The sequence below is a fragment of the Coptis chinensis genome, chromosome 7, assembly GCF_015680905.1.
Source record: "Coptis chinensis isolate HL-2020 chromosome 7, ASM1568090v1, whole genome shotgun sequence".
Lineage (NCBI taxonomy): Eukaryota > Viridiplantae > Streptophyta > Magnoliopsida > Ranunculales > Ranunculaceae > Coptis > Coptis chinensis.
In genome coordinates this window covers 21,591,554-21,609,435 of record NC_141462.1, presented here as the reverse complement: position 1 = coordinate 21,609,435, position 17,882 = coordinate 21,591,554, and the positions used below count along the sequence as shown (strand labels likewise).

At 42.7% G+C, this 17,882-nt stretch overlaps 2 protein-coding genes across 2 annotated transcripts; both read left to right on the top strand.

The window, feature by feature from the left end:
• The first annotated feature begins 11,620 nt into the window (after nucleotides 1-11,620).
• LOC147486603 (uncharacterized) lies at nucleotides 11,621-12,775 on the top strand. Its single transcript, XM_086573782.1, has one exon. The coding sequence runs from the start codon at nucleotides 11,621-11,623 to the stop codon at nucleotides 12,773-12,775; it is 1,155 nt and encodes a 384-aa protein (XP_086429908.1).
• A 1,883-nt stretch (nucleotides 12,776-14,658) lies between these two features.
• On the top strand, nucleotides 14,659-15,501 carry LOC147486602 (uncharacterized). The gene has a single exon (XM_086573781.1). It carries the CDS (start codon nucleotides 14,659-14,661, stop codon nucleotides 15,499-15,501), a length of 843 nt encoding a protein of 280 aa, XP_086429907.1.
• Nucleotides 15,502-17,882: the final 2,381 nt, after the last annotated feature.

Below are 17,882 nucleotides of genomic sequence, written 5' to 3'. Positions count from 1 at the left end.
TTTATCTCTCTCATTGGAGACTTCCACTTGGCCACTTTCTTTGTGGGTGATATGGAGTAGCAACCTTGTGAGTAACTCCATATTTCTTCATTAAAACCCAAAAATTTTATTACAAAAATGTGTACCCCCATCACTGATGATAGCTTTGGGGACACCAAAATGAGAGAAAATATTTTCTTTAACAAATTTCACGACAGTCTTATGGTCATTTGAGCGACATGCGAGTGCCTCAATCCATTTGGACACATAGTCTACAACGACTAAAATGTATAGAAAACCTTGAGAAATAGGAAAAGGTCCAATAAGTCCAATAAAATCAATGCCCCAAACATCAAAAATTTCCACAATCAAGATAGGATTTAGGGTCATCATATTTCGTTTGGTAATTCGACCTAGGTGCTAACAACGAATGCAAGCTATGCAATGTTCGTGTGCATCGCGAAAAAGGGTAGGCCAGTAAAAACCATATTATAATACCTTGGCCGCAGTTTTCTTTCTACTGAAATGACCTTCGCAAGATTGTTCATGGCAAAAGGATAATACGTCGGTGTGCTCCCAATCGGGAATGCAGCGACGAATGAGTTGGTCAGAACAATACTTAAAGAGGTAGGGGTCATCCCAAAAATAATATTTTACAGTGGATAAGAACTTTTTATGGTCAGGACGTGACCAAGAGGAAGGAACTTCCTCAGTAACTAGGTAGTTAACGATATCCGCGTACCATGGAGATGAGAAAATATAGTACAAATATTCGCCCGGAGAAGGAATCACGATGGCTTCGTAATCACTATCAATGTCACCAACCAGCCTTGATAAATGGTCGGCCACGATATTTTCGGTTTCCTTTCTTGTCTTTGATTTCCGGGAATTCTTGCAAGAGAAGGATCCAAATGCGAACAATCGTTGTTTTGCGTCCTTTTTCGCGAGTAAGTATCGAAGTGCGGCATGGTCAGTATATACGATGGTGGATGTTCCAACTAGGTAAAGGCGAAACTTATCCAAAGCATAGACAACAGCTAGGAACTCTTTCTCAGTTGTTGTGTAATTATGTTGAGCGTCATTAAAAGTTTTACTAGCGTAGTAAATGATAATGGGTTTGTCATCACGTCGTTGGCCTAGTACGGCACCAATAGCAAAGTCGCTAGCGTCACACATTAGTTCGAATGGTTGAGACCAATCAGGGGGTTGAATGATAGGAGCGGTAGTCAGAGCGGTTTTTAGAGTATCAAAAGCTTGTTTGCAATTGAAATTGAAGTCGAATCATCGCATCCTTAGCGGAGAGATTGGTTAAAGGTCGAGCAACTTTAGAAAAATTCTGAATGAATCTCCTCAGAAAACCTAGCGCGGGCCTAAAAAGGCACGGATATTACTTAACCGTACATGGGAAAGGTAGCGAAGAAATTTTAACAATTTTAGCTTTATCAACCTCTATCCCGCCTTTCAAAACAATATGACCTAGAACAAGTCCTTTGTTAACCATGAAATGACACTTCTCCCAATTGAGTACCAGATTTTTCTCTTCGAACGCTGCTAATACTTTAGAAAGGTTGGATAGGCAAATGTCAAAGGAATTTCCGTAGATGGAAAAATCGTCCATGAAGACTTCCATATAACGTTCCACCATATCACTGAAAATGTGAAACATGCAAAGGTGAAGGTGCCCGGGCATTACAAAGACCAAAAGGCATTCGATCTCAGATGCAAAGGTTCCAAAGGGACACGTGAAAGTTGTCTTTTCTTGATCGGCGGGATCGATGACAATTTGGAAGTATCCGGAATAGCCATCAAGAAAACAATAGTAAGCATGACCAGCTAAACGTTCTAGCATCTGGTCAATGAATGGGAGAGGGAAGTGATCTTTACGTGTTCTGGCATTAAGTTTACGATAGTCAATGCAAATTCTCCATTTTAATGGAATGGAAGTGGAGATGCACTCACCATTTTCATTTTGTACAACTTAAATGCCGGACTTTTTGGGAACAACGTGGACAGGACTAACCCAATCACTATCAAAGATAGGGTATATGATACCCGCATCAAGTAAACGTAAAACTTCCTCTCTCACCACTTCTTTCATGGCGGGATTAAGGCGGCGTTGTGGTTCTCGCGATGTCTTTATGCCGTCATCGAGATGTATGCGATGCGTGCATATGATAGGGTCTATTCCCTTGATATCATCTAAGGATCATTCGATAGCGGAGCGGTGTTCACGAATGACATGAATCACACGTGCCTCTTCGTCGGTAGTCAAATGAGCAAAAATTATTATAGGGTGACTACCATCGAGATCGAGATGCATGTACTTCAAATCGGAGGGTAGAGGTTTTAAATCCGGAGTTGGAGGATTGGGGATCAAGGATTCGTGAGGGATCATCTCTTTAATGGAAAAGAGCGAATCCGGTTCTTCTGAATCAGTTTGCAACGCATCAGTAGGATCAAATAGTGGTACCAACTCTAATAATGTATGGACATCCTTTATGTACGAGTCATCATCAAACTCAGGATTATCAAAAGAAAGAAATTGGTGTATCTCGTCTGGGGGAAAAGAGTTTGTGAAATAATCATGTTCCAGTTTATCAACCAAACTAATCTCGCCCTCCATTATAGGATCGGGAAATTGTTTCATTAATTTGAATACGTTGAGTTCGACAGAAAGGTTCCCGAAAGACAATGTCACTGAACCGTCCTGACAATTAATGAGAGCGTTAGCAGTTGCAAGAAAAGGACGTCCCAAGATGATAGGAATGGAGTCACAGGCCACTTCAGCATCTAAAATGACAAAATCAACTGGGTAGTAAAAATCTTGGACCTTGACTATGACGTTCTCTACTATGCCCTTTGGGTACTTGATGGAGCGATCTGCAAGTTGCAGAGTTATATTGGTAGGTTTTAATTCATGAAGATCTAACTGCTTAAATAAGTAATAGGGAAGTAGGTTAACACTGGCACCTAGGTCTAAAAGTGCGATAGCGGTATACTTGTCGCCCAACGTGCATGGTACATACAGTTGACTTGGTCCTTGTCCTTACTTTTACCACACCATTGGTAGTGGTAATCAAGGGAAACTACTCAGTGAGGAACGCATGTTGAGGAACATTCATACGTCGTTTGGTGGTGCACATGTCCTTCAAAAACTTGGCATGCTTGGGTAAATGCTTAAGCGCATCTAGGAAAGGAAAGTTTATGGTCAAATTTTTGAAGGTTTCACGGATCTCATCGAAATGTTCGTCACGTTTGTTCTTTACCAAACGGGCAGGAACGGAGCTTTTGGGCGAATCGCGCGATAAGGATCAGATGGCGCCTTTCCCTAGGGACGGGTGTAGAATTGGAAGGCACAACTTCGTCCGCTTATAGGTTCGCGGGTAGGAGTTGGAAGGACGTCAGCCGTGGTTTCCGTCGATTCCTCGTCTGGCATACATATTTTATTGTCGATGGTTCGGCCAGAACGAAGAGTGGTAATGGCATTTACCTCACCCTGGCTTGGATTACTAGATCCTAGTGCATTGTTGAGTTCAAAGGCAGTGTTTGTAGGTTTAGGGTTTGGAACTGCTTGGCCAGGGAACACGCCCTTTTGACTTTTATCCTGAGCTAACAGCTGAAGAGACTTTTGGATAGAAGCTAGGATTTGATTATGTTGATTCATGTATGTCAGAAAAGTTTCAGCTATTTTATCGGCTGTGGATTGTACTAGCGAAGCAGCAGGAACTAGTTCACGATTATTATTTACGGGTTGATTTTGGTAGCCATATCCTTGATTAGCGGGAACAAGGTTGCGGTTGTTTTGGTACCCTATATTTACATTGTTGGAAAAATTACTTTGCCCTTGCTAGAATTGCGGAGGATTTCCTTGACGATAGGAATTGTAGTTCGCGGGTGGTCGTAGAGGAACGTTGTTGACACCCGGAGGAGCTTGTTGTTAGATAAGGGGTGTCCAAGCTAAATTCGGATGTTGTCGCCAAGGTGCATTAGGGATGTTGAAAGCACAAGCCTCTTCAGAAGGTTGGGGAGGGCACTCGTATACCAAAGGACAATAAGAATCGGCATGCTCAGTACTTAAACAAAGAGGACATGGGGAAGCGTTGGCAGCCATGACCTGTTTGGGTTTTTGATCATTTACTTGTACCTAAAAAGCATCGACCTTTTTGTTTAGGGACTCGATTAGAGTTTTTAATTCCGGATCGGGTTTGACCTCGAACATAGACGTAACTTTGGTAGGAATGTCTTTAGAAGATCTAGAAGAATCAGTGTTTCCCCAATGGGTGCTTCGTGAAGCCTGTTTCTCAAGAAAATTGTATGCTTCAAGAAATCCATTGTCCATGAAACAACCGCCGCTCATGATATCTAAGGTTTCCTTTTGATGGTCGAGAGACCATTAAAGAATGAACGGACTAATACAGCGGTGTCGAGTTAATGATGGGGACATTCGAGAAGCAGATCAGTAAATCTGCTCCATGCTTCCGAAAAGGATTCCTAGGGGTACTGGTGAAAGAATTGAATCTTTGAAGCATTTCTGTAGTTTTCTTCTGAGTATAGAACTTTATCATGAATGCTTGTACGAAGTTTGGCCCATGTGTCAATGGATTGGCGGCGCACCGCGGAGCCAAACTGAAGCTTTATCAGTTAAGGTGAAGGGAAACAACCTAAGCAAGACTTGTTCGTTGGTAACAGTCGGATGGCGGAAAGTGGTGACTACTTGTTGCATCCGACGAAGGTGATTGTACGGTTTTTCATGGTCTAGACCATGGTAAACAGGTAACAAACCGAAAATGTTTGGCGGAATTCGAAAATCACCTACAATAGCATTGAGTTTAATGTAGGAGGCAGGTCTTTCTTGTAAGGCAGTATAGAAATCCGAAAGGGGTTCTCGACTGTGGGATTTTCCTGGGCAATAATTAAGGGAGATGATGGCAACATAGATGTTTGACGAGGTTGATTTACGGAGGAGGAACTATGTCTAGGAGATAGCATAAGCAGTTGTTTTTTGTATTTTCGACGACGATATGTAAGTTTTAATTCCTTATGTTTACCAGACCGTAGTCTCATACAAATATAAATTTTAATTGAAGGCTCATAAGGAACGAATTATGACTGGAGGTTTTAGAATTAAGAAAAGAGGGAGGTGAAACACGTCTTCCTGAGCTGTTGCTAACTTGAGCAGGTAAGCTAGGATAACGTGTGAATATTCCAGTAGCCAGGTCACCTGAGAGAATTGAGGGAGGTTGTTCGTGCTAGCAAGTTTCTTAATTAGGCAACCTCAATTTTTTTTCAAGTTTCCTAGGTACTGATGGAATAGGATGTATTATGCGGGGTGTTATTAAGATGATTTAGATGAAATTTTTAATTACTATGATTTTTTTTTTTATTTTTTTATTTATTTTTTTATTTATTTTTAGTTTATGTAATTAATGTATTATGGAGACGTGATTACGAAATATGCAATTAAAAACAATAGATGCCAAAATAGAAACTAACTAACATATACTAGTTTACGCAGAAAGTCTACACATGCAAATCTATATTACTTATACGTGCAACTATATGTAAGTTATATGTGAGCTAGGGGAATGTCGAGAACGAACTCATACAAATGAATACCGCATATGTGAATTGATGTAACATACACATACAAAAATATTCTAAGCAGGTGGTTTGAAACTACATATACATCCAAATATATTCAAATCATATTGATCGTGTTAACGTGAATATGTAATGACGAACCACATTTATATGCAAAGAGTTCTTATGCCACACACAAACATGCAAGGTAAAACAGGTTATAGTAACAACCAAATAATATCCTCGACAAAGTTTGAGGAGTTTAAGGATTTGAAACCTGGTGTCCCACGATTCCTCGTACACGATCGAACTAACTCCCGAGCTTGTGAAATTACTTGATAAAGTGGACAAGAGAGTCCAAAAGAGTACTGAAAAGGAAAGTGGCCTGTACCTGAAAACCGGAGTGTTGATACTCCAGGTTAGTCTCGTGTGTTACTAATTTAGTCTCGTCTGAGACCCTTTTGTCAGTTCAGTACTTCAAGTTCTTACGGAATACTTAAACTGTGCTAATAGAAAAAAAACAAGATCTAGTTCACAGATATTTGTTAGTAGAAAAAGTTGGGGTAAACATATATGTAATACGTTAGTATTGCAAAAGAATTGGAAATTAAAAAATGAAGAGGTAGGGGAGGGGGTTTTACGTGATGTGTTCCAGTTATTACGTTAAGTCCAGAGTCCTTCGGCGTGCAGCGGCGCCATTTGATAAAATGGATTTATTGTACGTTTATTAGTTTTCTTGATTAATTAAGTCCGAGGTCCACAGTCCAAAGTCCCAAGTTCTAAGTCCGTATAGCCGTACGGTTTAGTCAAGTTACCTTACTCACATGGGTTTGGTAGGATAGGTTGAGTAAGGGATCGTCCAAACCTTAGGGCTCGGAAAATGTTCATAACTAGAATTACAACTTCTGGTGAGTAGGATTTTAGGTTTTTTAGTTGGTTTTAATTAAATTAACAGTAATGCAAATAATGTAAATTATTACGGTGATTTTGATGTAGATAACCAAAGATAGAGAACAGGGAGAGAGTTAATCATACTCATGCAAGAATCATTTTTCAACAGTTTATATTACCACGTCACTACATCTCTAATTCGTCTCGTGTTCGGAGACGACGCCGAGTATTGATCCCTAGCGATGCCCACATCTCTCGAAATCGAAGATCGCGACTACTAGCATAAGGAGTTGAACTAATATTTCATCTCTAGAATATCATTTCAGCTCCCCGCTCGATTGCACATCACCGACAAATTGAGAGTCATCGACACCATAGAGTCGCTACCGAGACATTTTAGGTTCGCGACGAGACTGCTTCGAGTATCGGCCTCCAAATTTGTACGATCTCACCATTTTGGGACCGGATGTCTAATCTATGCCTAATTCCTAAGTAGTGATTCTAGAATATTAAAGAGTCAATTCGATTCTTACACGAAGCAAAGATAACCCTCCCCGGGGGGATTAGCTCATGGTCATTGAAGGAATAATAAAACTTGCTATATACATTAAGTAAATAAATGCGTGGACGTAAATTACACTAGAAAAGAAATGATCATATTAAGGGTAAAATGACTTACGATTATTTAAGCTTTGGAATGAAAATGACAGAGTTTAAGTCTTTGGAATGAAACTACTGACGCGTAAAAGTAAAACTAATGTATAGCTAAAGCATGAAAATGCTGAAGGAAAAATATCAAAGGCGACCCCCTCATATATATAGGCTGATGTCTCGTGAAGGATTTAATTGGCTTTTGTTTGTTAGCTAATTGAAACGTTCAAAACTTTGAGTTGTTTTTATCTGTTTTAAATTTTGACTTTTACCTTATTAAGGTTTCATCCTTTAGCCAATTTCAATTCAAACCACCTGGTTTGAATTGGTACATGTCTTCTATATTGCGAGGTGGCACCAAATTAAAACCATCACTTGCCACCTGCCTATTCTAACTCATCATGCCTTTTGGGCCCGCAGAGTTGGTCCATTTAGTATGTCCAGTGGCGGCGCCAATTTTGGCATTTTTATAACTTTCTGTCTTTGCGTAGAGTTTGTCGCCTCGTCGCCTCTGCAGGTTCACTAGCCAACGCCGGCACCCCAATTTATCGATTTGAGCTTGAAGTTTGTTTGCTTCTTTATATGTGGACTGTTCTCAGACCGGTTTTATTCTTTGGAAACTTCGCTCTAGTCGCTCTCATTGGGCTTCATCAGGTTGAGTGGGATACTTCAAATATTCCAAGATTCCCGCATTGATGCATGTTTTATCATTATATTCCTTTTAAATGCGGAAACCTGCAAAATTACGAAAATATAATTATTACATGATTATTAAACACATAATCGACTAAAATGTTATGTCTCTCGGGGTTTAATATTACAGTTTTGAGTGCTTATCAATTGGGGAGTATCGTTGTTGGGCTCATCTTCTTCATGCCCTTGCCTAAAACGATGAGCTCCTCTATGTCCAGATTGTCTTTAATTAGTAACTAACATATGGATTATTGATCTCATTATTCCCCACATTAACTTGATTTGTCTTGGCTCTTGTAATAAATATAACTATGATTTTGAATCAAAGTGAAGAATTTTTTTTTAAGAACAAAAAACCTATGAAAAATTGGTGAGTAGGAGAACCTAGAACCGAAAAAAATTCGACCAAGAAATCAAATCAATTATGTATTGTTTCCCACAGACGACGCCAATTGTGTAATGATTTTTTCTAATATAGAAACACAAATATTTTGTTGAATATCAAAGAACAAATAGAAGTATGGAATCAAGAAGAAGAAGAGATCTAGAAGATGATGAGTTGAACCACGTTTTTTAATGAATCCTGTGAAGAGGAATCAAACTCAATACGTAGTTCAATTATTCTATTTATAAAAATATATTAGGTTTCCCATAATTACTTGTAAGCTAAGTAATTAGTGTTTAACTAAGAAACAATCTCTCGTTAAGTCTTATCCATACTATTCTAGATGCTCATGTTTCCCAAGTTAATCACCATTTTTTATTGACTTGAACTCCTTTATTGACTTGAACAATAAGGAACCATGTTCAAGTTCAGATTGGGAGTTGGAGTTATGAACTTAGTAGTTCTGAATTTGGTGTTCGTAGTAATGAGTTAGTTATCTGAACCTACCACTACTACCAATTCCGAACATCATCTTCTTATTTCACTTCCGAACCTAAGAAGTGAAATAATATATCAAGACTTTAACTTAAAATGTATTCTGGTACTTCCTGCCCACACTAAGACCATATCTGAGTATTAAGAAGATGTTGCCACGTGTCACGTATATATTTGCTAAAATATATATGCACAAAATTCACGACTAATTAACTTAAGAGGTAGACTCTAGACCCTGATAGTAAAACCCATGCCCATCTTTAATTCTTAGGAAAATCTCACCCAAAATTAAAGTCCAAAACACGTCGTGCTCAATTCTTATTGTGTATCTTGATTTTATTGGAGATGCATCCTTGCACCAAGTTACGACAATGATTAGGAGAATACACAAATAACAACTAGATAGGACTTCTCACAGACTCAATCCTAGCTGCGCATAAATGTTACATTTCGATCTATTTCTAGCTTGTTGTACTTTGGTGCTAACGGTTACATATCATTGCTGTTTGCTTGTGGAGTTTTGGTTGTTGGTCGCGTATCATGAGAGAATAGTTTGCCACTATTATTCACTAATTTGCCTTCCATTACACGACTCTTAAGGCAAAATAACATCATACCGAGTTGGCTTAAACTTTTTGCAAGGAAAAGAGACAATACTTTGTTCTAGTATTGGTAGTTAAGAATTTAATGATTCGGATCCATGTTTATAATGATCCTCTTTTCCTCCTTCATGCTTGAAAGAAATTAGATAAAGCTAATCTTTATGCTCTAGGGCTATTTTAATTCAGTAGCTAGCTGCTAAAGGTTCAAAACCTATATTTTAATACACACAACATTTGCTACTATTAGTCTATTATTGTTTTTTCACAATATACAAAGCGTGGAGTACCATACTATAATAAGGTCTACTCCAATAATTCATCAAGGATTGGACGCAAATACAATTGAATTTTGTGGTGGACGAGAAAGAATGCCCGCTTTTAAAGTGGTGTAAATTCTCCAGCAGCACCAAATTATGCAAAACTATTGTATTTTTTTTTTGGCAACTATTGAATGCAACTTGAGTGATACGATATCTAGTAACCGGTCAATGATCTTGATTCCTCACTTCTCATACTCCCAGTCAACAAAAATAATTAAGAGTGAAGCTCGCTCCATTCGTCATAAATGTGGCAAGCTGCCTACATAGCCACATTACCCTGATTTATATACACTGGTACGCTTTTCTTTTTATCATAGCACAAAAATAACATAAATCTATATAATAAAAAATAATAGTGTGGGGGCCGTAGAGTCTCCATCCAGTGGTTGTCATTGTCTTTTAGTAAGTTGTGACATGGCAGATCCAAGTGTTTGGAGAGTTTGTGTAATTTTGTTAAGTGTAATCAATACTATAGAATCTGTCCAAAAATCAACCAAAAGTCAACAATTGTGGCTGGGCATATAAATTGTTGGGCTAGCCTATAAATTGTTAGGCCTCCAATTGATTTGGGCTTATAGATAATGGGTAATTGGGATGGCCTTGCGGCTGGACTTATAAATTGAGTTGTTTCGCTGGTCTTGCGCCTAATATTTTGCCCTAAGATGCGTGTACGCCTTGCGACGAAGGCGCGATGAGTTGTCGGGGTAGTGTCGCAGGTGCGTCAAGGTCTCGTGGGGTGTAGGCACGGGCATACCCTAGTAAATAACAAGAACAAATCGACGGATCGACCATCTATACACTTGACAACAAATTTAGCTAGGTTCTTCACTTCGCTTCTCCAGTTCTCCTCTTTGTTACATATTGCACAATTGCACACACTATTCAAATTTCCTCTTGTATCATTGTGTATTAGTGTATGTTCAATGTGGTGAAATTGTTGTAGTGGCCCATTATATAGTAATGGACTTGGTCAAAGACGAAAGGGGATGCAGTGTAACAGGGAAGGCTGGGGAGTATAGGATCATGTCCGTGGAAACCCTGTGACGCTGGACGCGATTAATCGGGTATGCGGCTATAAGATGAACCGAGGGATGAAGGGAGAGATGGACGATCTGGATTGGGGCGTCCCAATAGAGGAAAGGAGACCAAAACAGTAGGACAAGGAGGGGAAAGCAGCTTAGTAAGCTACCCTGGGGAGCAAGAGAATATAGCTGTGGAACCCTAGATTGCGGACGTGGCCTAGGTACGGCGAAAAGGAGAGACACCAAATGAGTGGACAGATGAACGATCCAGAACCGAAGGGAAGGGGTATAAAAAGAAGAGGATGAGGACAGAAAGAGGAGGCTGCATAGTAAGAAGAAAGGAAAAAGGGAAAGAGAAAAAAAAAAAAGAGGAAGAGGGAGTGAGGGTTGTAATCTAAGTTTTCTTTCGAAGTTCATACTTGTTTAGTTTTGAGGTTCTTACATTTGGCGCCGTCTGTGGGGACTAAAAGCGAGATAGATATAAATGGCACCTAAGAAACAAGTAGGTAGACCGAAGAGGGTGGCGGTGATCGATGAAGAAGGAGACAGGAAAAAGGAGCAGGAAGCAGAAGAGACGCGGCTTATGAGAGAAGAGATCGGGAGGTTAAGAGAGGAGAATGACGAGTTGAGAAGGGAGATGGAAAGGGAAGAGGAAGAGATAGGCAGAGAGGCAAGTGAGGATGCGGAAAAGGAAGAGGATGGACCGAATCTTGTGGAAAATCCAGTAACCGGCTTGACAGTCGAACAGGTGCAAGAGATGATAAATAATGATAGGGAAGCTAATCGGCAGCAGACGAAGGGTTGTGGGGGAGCAGCTAGTTAGGTGGTGGCCAGGCTAAACCGCAACCCATTAGCGGACGGCATCTGGGCTTCGGAAGTCCCAAAGCGTTTCAACCAGCCTAGGTTTGAGAGGTATGACGGTAAAAGAGACCCAACGGATCACATCCTTCATTTCCGGTAGCAAATGCCACTATGGCAAGAGTCTCGATATGATGGTCTGCGATGCCACTATGGCAAGAGTTTCGATATATGATGTTCCCGGCTAGTCTAAAAGGAGGGGCGTCGGACTGGTATTACCGGTTACCAGCGGGAAGCATAAGAAACTATCGAGAATTGGAACAGGCGTTTATATATCACTTTATACACCAGAAAAAGCGGGTAGTGGATATCGCGGCACTATTTAATGTTCGTCAGTGCTCAGCGGAGTCAGTGAGGGAGTACTTGTGTCGGTTCAAGGCCGAGACATTGAAGGTCAAAAATCTGGATGAGAGAACTGCAGTGATCGCATTTGAAAGAGGGTTGTGGCCAGGAACAGGAGTACACCAGTCAGTGGTGAAGAACGAGATTGCAACCTTGCACGAACTTTATCCACGAGTGGAAAAATACATCAGATATGAGAAGGAGTCTAAGAGATCCAGGAAGGCAGTGCTATCGTTGGAGAAAGAAAGGGAACAAAGAAAGGCGGGCGCGACCGAAAAAGAAAGCAGGGGGTACCGTGGATACCCATCAAGGGCAGAGAGAAGCCAGGAGGGAATTCGAATGGAAAATAGAAAAAGGAAGCCATACCACGAGATAGAGGTGACGCTGCTGAATAGACCTCTGAGTAAAATATTACTGTTGATTAAGAACTTGCAGGGATATGAAGGGCCATGGAACACCCCAGGAGAGCTGCCAGATAAACCTTTCTGCGCCTATCATAAGATACGCAATCATGAGATCGACGACTGTTATGCACTAAAGTGGATGGTTCAACGATTGGTGGAAAAGGGGAGGATGAGAGAGTTTGCAAGGGGAGCCCAGAACGAGGAGCGCATCCCGCGTCAAGATCGGATACTGGGAACTATTAATGTGATTTTCAGTGGAGAGGTACTGAGTCATAATGCTAATAGAGACAGGGTGAGAAGAACCGCGAGCATCCAGCAAATCAATGTCGGGACAGACAAACCGCGAGCAAGAGTAGGGGTAGCAGAGGACAGAGATAGGATCGTCTTTAGAAGTGTGGACTTATGGACTGTGGATTCCCCCCATGAGGACGCGTTGGTCATCACAGTAGCAATGGGCAACTACATGGTGAAGAGGGTGTTGATAGATTGCGGCAGTGCAGTGGACTTGTTGTTTAAAAGAGCTTTGGAAGAATTGGGAATTGATCATAGGTAGTTGAGGCCTCCGCAGACTAATTTATACGGGTTCAATGGGAGCATGATGGAGCCTATGGGAGAACTATTGCTGCCTATAACCACATGTCTAGTGACTGTATTTGCACGGTTTATGGTGGTAGATTTTTCTTCTCAGTACAACGCAATTTTATGGAGGCGGTGGATTCATGAGATGAAGGTCGTCCTGTCAACATACTATCAAGTGATACGGTTTCCCACCCCAACGGGTATGTATGAAGTTCGCGGAGATCAAGTGACGGCCAAGAACAGTCATAGGGACAGTAAAACGGTTGATCTGCGGACCTGAAGAAGAGAACTCGAATCCGAGGAAGAGGCAGGCATAGCAATTACAGTGCGCCTCAATGGAGGAGAAGGCGGAGGCAACTGCGGGTCCGAAGACACTGGATGAGATTGAAGTAGTGAACATTGGAGGGGAGGATGAAAGGTTTACCGCGGTAGGATCCAACTTGCTGGAGGAATGGAAAAGTAAGTTAATACAATTCTTGTCAGGAAACAAGGACGTGTTTGCGTGGTCTATTGAGGAGGTTACGGGGTTAGACTCGGAGTTCGCGTGTCATCGGCTACACATGAAAGAGGATGCTAAACCGGTAAGGCAAAGGATGCAGAGCATTAGACCGAAATATGCGGAGGGCATTCGTGAGGAGGTTGCGCGGTTGAAAGGAGCCGAAATAATGCGAGAAGTGGAGTTCACAAATTGGTTATCCAATGTGGTCGCGGTACCAAAAAAGAACATCAAGGTGCGTATGTGCGTCGATTTTACAGATGTGAATGTAGACTGCTCGAAACATAGTTATCCCATGCCACGGGTGGATGAATTGGTGGATAAGACAGCAGGATTCAAAATATTTTCGTTCATGGATGCGTCTATGAGGTACAATCAGGTCACAATGTACAGGCCAGATCAAACGAAAACAGCATTTGTTGTAGAAGGCGACACATATTGATATACGAGGATGCCATTCGGATTGAAAAATGCAGGAGCCACGTTTTAGCGGTTGGGAGAGAAAATTTTCGAGAGCAAGATCCGTAAGGGGATAGAAATATACATAGACGACATGGTGGAAAAAAAACATGTCTGAGGTGGAACACTTAGAAGGGTTAAGGGAAACGTTCGGAATACTGCGAAAGTACAATTTGAAGTTGAATCCAGAGAAATGCACATTTGGGGTGACCACGGGGAAGTTTTTGGGCTACATTGTTACTCATCAGGAAATAGAGGTTAATCCAGAAAAGATAAGAGCGTTGGTGGAGATGTCGTCACCGCAGAATGTCACAGGGGTGCAACGACTGGCCGGAAGGGTAGCGACATTGAATAGATTCATTTCCAAGTCATCAGACAAATGTAGGCCGCTGTATCGGTTACTGAGAAGCACCTTGGATTTCTTGTGGACGTCAAAATGTGAGGAGGCGTTCCAAGAGTTGAAGAGGTATTTGGGCAAGGTTCCATTGCTATTGCGGCCAGAGCAGGGGGAAAAGTTGTACCTGTATTTGGGGGCCACTGAGTACGCAGTCAGTTCGGTTCTTGTCCAGCTAGTTGATAGAGTGGAGAAGCCGGTGTATTTTCAAAGCAAAACATTGTTGGACACAGAGACGCGGTACAGCAAAATGGAGAAGTATGCCCTTGCTTTAATCTTTTCAGCCATGAAATTGAAGCCCTACTTTGAGGCACATTCGGTAATTATGGTAACGAACCTGCCTCTTAAACAAGCATTAAAGACAGAGAAATTAAGCAGAATGTTGAAATGAGCAGTGATGCTTAGCTCGTATGAGATACAATATCAGATAAGAACAGCGTAGAAAGCGCAGGCAGTCGCAGAGTTTCTGGCAGAGTTCCCCGTTAAGGACCCGACGTGGGGAGAGGAGATGGTCATGGAATCAGAGAAGGACGTGGAGCACGATCTACTAAATCCTTGGGATAAGAAGAATGGGTGGAGAGTATTCGCAGATGGATCTGCCACAGACGCATGCAGCGGCATAGGGGTTGTGTTGGTTACACATGACAATAACATAATAGAATTGACCATGAAACTAGGATTCGTGGCATCTAGTAACGAAGCAAAGTACGAGGCCGTTATAGCGGGATTGAGAATGGCTGAGGACGTGGGAGTGAAAGAATTGATCGTGTATTCATATTCAAATCTGGTGGTATGCCGGCAAATGGGTGGGTTCGTAGCTCGATGTTCGCAAATGGCAAAGCACTTGAAGGTAGTGCACCAAAAGGCCAGCAAGTTTACAAAGCTCCGGTTTGTACACTTAGGGCGCGGGGAGAATAGACACGCAGACGCTTTAGCGTACGTGGCTGCAGCCATGCCTGGGTCAAAGGAAAGAACAATACGGGTGGTAAGACTGGAGAGGCCAAGCACAGAGGAGGTGATAGAGGTGTGTCCAGTTACAGAAGAAGAAGGGGGGTGGATGAACCCCATTAAGCATTTTTTAGAGGGAAGGGAGGTGACAGATAAGAAAGAAAAAAAGAGGTTGGAACAAGCATCTCAGAGATATGTTCTGTTGGAAGGAGAGTTGTATCGAAAGAACTTCAATAGGCCCTTGTTGAAATGCCTAGGGCCGCGGTTATCTTTAGAGGTGCTTGCAGAATTTACACGAAGGGGACTATGGGAGTCACTCCGCTGGGAGGACTACGGCGCATCGATTAATGACCCAAGGCTATTTCTGGCCCCACATGAAATGGGATGCGGTGGAATTTGCTAAGAGGTGTGACAAGTGTCAGAGATTTTCACAGCTGATATTTGCACCCGCAGAGCCCCTGCATAATGTCTCAAGTCCGTGGCCTTTTGCCATGTGGGCGATGGATATCGTAGGACCATTGCCCATGGCTAGCGGTAAAAGGAGGTATATGCTGGCAGCCGCGGAATACTTCACTAAATGGATAGAAGCAGTACCATTGCAGTAGGTAAAGGAGACGCAAGTGATTAAGTTTCTATGGGAGAACATCATATGTCAGTTTGGGCTACCATATGCCATCGTTGCAGACAATGGGACATAGTTCACAGGAGCTAAGGTGGCGGCGTTTCTGCAAGCATACAAGGTGAAACAAGGGTTCTCTGCCCCTTACAACCCCGAGGGCAACAGGCAAGCTGAATCTTCCAACAAAATGATATTGAACAATCTGAAAATAAAATTGGAAGATAAGAAGGGCATGTGGGCCGACGAGTTGAACCATGTTCTTTGGGCTTATCGAACCACACCGCAGACAACCACCAAAGAAACCCCATTTTCCTTAGCATATGGCGTCGAGGCTGTGATTCCTTTGGAAATGGTGGCGACTACTATGAGAACAAAGGCTATGGAGGAGGGATCAAACTGACGCATCTTGGCAGGGGATTTGAATTTGGCAGAAGAGAAAAGAGATTCAGCTCGCATCCGATTGGAAGAGTATCACAGGAGATTACAGAGGCAATACAACAAGCGGGTCAGGCTGCGGCAGTTTAAGGTAGGGGAATTGGTGCTCCGCCGGGTGACTCCAAGCACGAAGGAAGAAAGGGATGGGAAGTTTGATCCAAACTGGGAGGGGGCATACACTGTGGTGGAGGTAGGAGGATCTGGAACATATAAGCTACAAATAATGAAGGGCAAGCTAATAGAAAAGCCTTGGAACGTAAGAATGTTGAAAATTTTTTACAACTAAATGTATTGAAGTTACAAAGCAATGTAAGGAAAGTCCAAAGCAGAGGACTAGAGCTGTTTGTAAATATATAAAACCACAGCACTTTTGTGAAAAGAAATATGTTTGTTATGTGTGATTTCTGAATGAGAATGTGAACCGCAGACTAGAGATGTTATAGACACATGGGGCAAAGAGAGTGCCCCAGTAGGCTGCTATGCTTATCCGAGGGATAGGCAGCGGAGGGGATGAGCCCTTCGCTGACACTAGAAATGGGAGGAGCCTGGAACAAGGGTTTGTTCTAGCAGGATTAAGAGTGACCTCATCGGGCTTCTGCGCCCATCAGAGGGAAAAGCAGCAGAGGGGATGAGCCCTTCGCTGACACTAGAGTTGGAGGGAGCATGGAACAAGATGAGTTGGTCAACAGGTCATAGCATGATTGAGTCCATGGAGTGGGATGAGCCCATCTGCGGATCAGAGATGCAAGAGACACATGGGGCAATGAGAGTGACCCTATTGGGCTTCTACGCACATCAGAGGGAGAAGCAGCGGAAAGGATGAGCCCTTCCCTGACACTAGAGTTGGAGGGAGCATGGAACAAGATGAGTTAGTCAACATGTTATGGCATGATTGAGTCCACGGAACGGGATGAGCCCTCCGCAAATCAGAGATGCAAGAGACACATGGGGCAATGAGAGTGACCCCATTGGGCTTCTACGCCCATCAGAGGGAGAAGCAGCGGAGGGGATGAGCCCCTCGCTGACACTAGAGCTAGAAGGAGCCTGGAAAAAGATGAGTTGGTCCAGCAGGTCACGACATAATTGAGTCTACGGAGCGAGATGAGCCCTCCGCAGAGCCGAGATGCAAGAGACACATGAGGCAATGAGAGTGACCCCATTGGGCTTCTACGCCATTCAGAGGGAGAAGCAGCGGAGGGGATGAGTCCTTCGCTGACATTAGAGTTAGAGGGAGTATGGAACAAGATGAGTTGGTCGAGGTCATGGCATGATTGAGTCCACGGAGCGGGATGAGCCCTTTGGCGGATAAAAGATGCAAGAGACACATGGGGCAATGAGAGTGACCCCATTGGGCTTCTATGCCCATCAGAGGGAGAAGCAGCAGAGGGGATGAGCCCTTCGCTGACACTAGAGCTGGAGGGAGCTTGGAACAAGATGAGTTGGTCCAGCAGGTCATGGCATGATTGAGTCCACGGAGCGGGATGAGCCCTCCACGGAGCCGAGATGCGAGAGACACATGGGGCAATGAAAGTGACCCCATTGGACTTCTACACCCATCAAAGGGAGAAGCAGCGGAGGGTTGAGCCCTTCGCTGACACTAGCGCTGGAGGGAGCCTGGAACAAGATGAGTTCTTCCAGTAGATCAGGGATGCAAGAGACACATGGGGAAAGGAGAGTGGTCCCGGAAGGTTGTAACACTTATCAGAGGGAGAGGCAGCAGAGGGGATGAG